The sequence below is a fragment of the Pleuronectes platessa genome, chromosome 20, assembly GCF_947347685.1.
Source record: "Pleuronectes platessa chromosome 20, fPlePla1.1, whole genome shotgun sequence".
Taxonomy (NCBI): domain Eukaryota; kingdom Metazoa; phylum Chordata; class Actinopteri; order Pleuronectiformes; family Pleuronectidae; genus Pleuronectes; species Pleuronectes platessa.
In genome coordinates, this window is record NC_070645.1 from 7,843,729 (window position 1) to 7,848,200 (window position 4,472).

The following is a 4,472-nucleotide window of genomic DNA, read 5'->3' on the forward strand; positions in this document are numbered from 1 at the left end:
AACACCGTGAAAACTGCAACAACATAAAACACATTTCACATACATTATTTTCACGGACGTTTCTAATTCAATACACAATACATACATACAATATTATGAATAAGTACCGTTTCGCCTGCTTAGCCAGTAGTAGATAGTCCTATCTCAACTCTTTCTGTCTCTTTCTCTCTCGACGTACTTGGGTAAACAAAGTGCGTCACTTCCAGCCTCAGACTTCACTGACTATTTCCGGTGGCGTTTGACTTTGACCATTAATCATTTAGATTGACAGCAGAACCATGAACTAGACTCAATTTACTTTCCATCATTAACTTATTTAACGTAATAAAATAAACATAATAAATAACAAATCAAATGACAATTGTACTTGTACTTCCGGTGTTGTCACAATAACACATTGCCGTAGCCATAGCGACAGCTACAGTCCCTTTAGAAAGGCACAAGGGGGTCGTCACTTCTTTTGCATTGCTGTATGCCAGTCAGCTCAAGGGTTCCTCCATTACATGGCAGTTTTTGGTAAACGATGAGATGATCATATTCTTCTTTTCCCACATGGACCTGCAAGGAAACAAGAGTTCGAGTTTGTGTTCACCAGATGAATGCGAGTTCATCTTCGTTTTGCTCCTCTGAGAAAAACATCTGGTTCCAACACATTTCACGTACAGTGCCTTGCATAAGTATTCACCCCCCTTGGACTTTTTCCCATTATGTACTGTTACTAACTGGAATTCAAATAGACTTAAATAAACTTTTTCCCGTTTGATCAACAAAACATGCATAGTACTTTGGAGGTGCAAAATAAATGTTATTGTGACACAAACAATAATGAGAACAAAAAAGTTGACATCTGTTGGGTGCATAAGTATTCACCCCCCTGTGTCAATACTTGGTAGAACCCCCTTTCGCTGCAATTACAGCTGCAAGTCTTTTGGGGTATGTCTCTACCAGCTTTGCACATCTAGAGATGGAAAGGTTTGTCCATTCTTCTTGGCAAAAAAGATGAAGCTCAGTCAGATTGGATGGAGACCGTCTGTGAACCGCAATCTTCAAGTCTTGCCATAGATTCTCTATTGGATTGAGGTCTGGGCTTTGACTGGGCCATTTTAAGACATTAACATTCTTTAATCCAAACCATTCCTTTGTAGCTCTGGCTGTATGTTTAGGGTCATTGTCCTGCTGGAAGATGAACCTCCGCCCCAGTCTCAAGTCTTTTGCAGACTGCATCAGATTTTCTTCAAGGATTTCCCTGTATTTGGCTCCATCCATCTTTCCCTCTATTCTGACCAGTTTCCCTGGACCTGCTGAAGAGAAGCATCCCCACAGCATGATGCTACCACCACCATGTTTCACTGTTGGGATGGTGTGCTCAGGGTGATGGGCAGTGTTGGGTTTTCGCCACACATAGCGTTTTGCATTGAGGCCAAAAAGTTCAATTTTGGTCTCATCTGACCAGAGCACCTTCTTCCACATGTTTGCTGTGTCTCCCACATGGCTTCTGGCAAACTCCAAACGGGATTTTTTATGGATCCCTTTCAACAATGGCTTTCTTCTTGCCACTCTTCCATAAAGGCCAGATTTGTGGAGTAGACGACTAATAGTTGTCCTGTGGACAGATTCTCCCACCTCAGCTGTGGATCTCTGCAACTCCTCCAGAGTAACCATGGGCCTCCTGGTTGCTTCTCTGATTAATTTTCACCTTGTCCGACTCTTCAGTTTGGGTGGACGGCCTCCTCTTGGTAGGTTTGCGGTTGTGCCATATTCTTTCCATTTTCTTATGATGGATTTTATGGTGCTCAGAGAGATGTTCAAAGCTCTGGATATTTTTTTATAACCTAACCCTGCTTCATATTTCTCCACAACTTTATCCCTGACCTGTTTGGTGAGCTCCTTGGTCTTCATGATGCTGTTTGTTCAGTAATGATCTCCAACAAACTCTGAGTCCGTCACAGAACAGGTGTATTTATACTGAGATTAAATTGCAGACAGGTGGACCCTATTTACTAATTATGTGACTTGCAAATGTGACTTGTGAATGCAATTGGTCGCACCAGATCTTTGTTAGGGGTTTCACAGTAAAGGGGGTGAATACATATGCACTGAAGACTTTTCAGATTTTTATTTGTAAATAATTGTGAAATCCATGTAATATTTCCCCCCACTTCCAAATGATGCACTATTTTGTGTTGGTCCATTACATAAACTCACGATGAAATAAATTTTAATCTGTGGTTATACCATGACAAAATGTAGAAAAGTCCAAAGGGGGTGAATACTTATGCAAGGCACTGTATATACACAGACCCTCTGATGCTTAAAATAGCGTGGTCACATCTCTGAGAGATCAGAGTTTGTTCTAAAGTTCCCTTGTTCAAAACATGTGGTTTTAGCAAAAACCACGAGATAAGAATCTCTTTGTCTGAAAAATTCCTTTGTGGAACTCACGTTACCTACCGCCATCTTGTCTCTGGCCTCATGGCGTCGCTGAGGTCGTAAACCTCCATTTTGAATTACGTGAACGTAACGTCATCTTGAATTCGTCCAGACAGGCTCACTACCTGGCCGCGTCATTACGTCATTGCCGCTCCCTCCCTCTCACACACACACACACACACACACATAGACAAATACCCTCAGTATTACATGTGTGTTCTAAATTGTGATAAGTGCTGCTGCTGTTGTTATCTTTGAAATATTGGAGTTTGTTAAATGAAGAATCATTGATAACATTAACTTTATTTCCCTTTTTAATAAATCCTTTGGTAATTAAAGTATCTGTATGTTGTGATTATTTGTGCATTTGTATGTGAACACAGCTGGAATAATATAGCCTGTGCTCGAACTTGAAACCCTTCACTGTTTATTATATAATCATTAATATTAAATATTGAGATTATTAGTTTAACTTTTATAAACTGAGACTGATCTTTAAAGATTGACTTGTTGGTCCCTGTAACCAGGGTGGTGGCCCGCGACGATAAGTAATAATTACAGATTGTATTTATTCTTAATTGATAATGTTAGTGTTTTCATTCATTATTTAACTATTATTAATTGATAACGTATCATTTTTAATTATTTTTAATAAATAATTTGTATTATTTTAATAATCATTATTATTATTAATAAGCCAACGTCAAGTCTACTACTATAGCACAACATATGTTTCCATCCATCTGCTCTCATGTGTTTTAAATTTTTGTTCATCAAAAATCCTTTGAACCGGAAACCCAATAAAGTAAAAATATCACAGTAATTTTGAGACTTAACCAAAGAGGAAGTTTGTGTATCAATAAAAAATGCAACAGGGTGCAATGAGACACACTTGGGGAGAATCGATCATGATTTTCATATAGCCTGTGATTTTCACACACACATTGAAACCAAATCATCAAATCACCTCAAAATGACGAAACTAAGATCCTCAAATGAAGACATGAAAAAAGAATAAAGCCTTCATCCACATTTCCCACGTAATTTATGGAGGTTGGTCTTTTTAAGTATTGTTCTTTTGATGTGCTCTGTAAACACGACATCTGCTGCACTTGCTGCTCTCTCTGAAGTTTCTCCTCACTGTAGGTTTGACTGGTTCTCTATTATCGAAATCTCATTGTGTTATCTTCTTCTATAACAATGGCACCTCAGTGGAGCATTAAACCTTTATCATGATGACCTCAACACTTAATACACACACATATCAGTAAGTAAACAGTGTTGAAGCCAAATCCAATTCCGCTCCCAAACTTTAATGTCTTGGCCACTATACATGACACCACAGGAGCCACATAGAGACTTTTCTGTTTTCTGTAGTTTTCTTTTTCGTTTGAAGAAGTAGTCACCAATTACTTCAATTGTATTGGATCGTCATAGTTGTGAGTGTGTTAAGAGTGAATCTTAATTTTTGGGAGAACTGCCCCTTTAAAGATAATATTTTCTATGATGTGTGTGTCTCATCCTCCAGGACTAGTTCTTCTTCTTCTACCTTAATCAAGTAGTTGGTCCCGGCCACAACCTGCTTCCTGTACAACTTGGCTGTGAAGAGGATGTAGGTTTTCCCTGTCTTTGCTTCAGCCTCGTGCTTCATCTACACACCAAGAAGTGACAACAAAAACAACAACACAATGAAACACAAACCCTTTCCATCTTTGAATAGATCCCAGAGAACAGAGAGGAACAATGGTTTCTCTACTCACAGCGTCACAGATCTTCTGGATTTCTCCATCTGCTTTGACAACTTCAGAATATCCACCGCACGACATCTTCACGACTCTTGATCGCAGCAAAAATCACGATAAACACACAAGAAGCGTCTTTTATTCTTTTTAACAAGGAAGTCACCTTTAGTTAGTGATCACATGATGTTTTGGAGCGTACCATCCACCCTCAGGGGAGAGGGGTGGATAGTACGCAACTTACTTTGTCGTTATTTTAATCTACAAGGTCATTATTTTGAGTAATGCTTTTGAGATTACAAT

At 39.0% G+C, this 4,472-nt stretch overlaps 1 protein-coding gene across 1 annotated transcript; it reads right to left on the reverse strand.

Moving 5' to 3' along the window:
• Nucleotides 1-429: 429 nt before the first annotated feature.
• LOC128426127 (cystatin-B-like) lies at nt 430-4,256 on the reverse strand. The gene is made up of 3 exons (XM_053412998.1): nt 4,191-4,256; nt 3,980-4,081; nt 430-558 (listed from the first exon to the last, which is right to left on the reverse strand). The coding sequence occupies exons 1-3, from the start codon at nt 4,254-4,256 to the stop codon at nt 430-432; spliced, it is 297 nt and encodes a 98-aa protein (XP_053268973.1).
• Between the last annotated feature and the right edge of the window lie 216 nt (nt 4,257-4,472).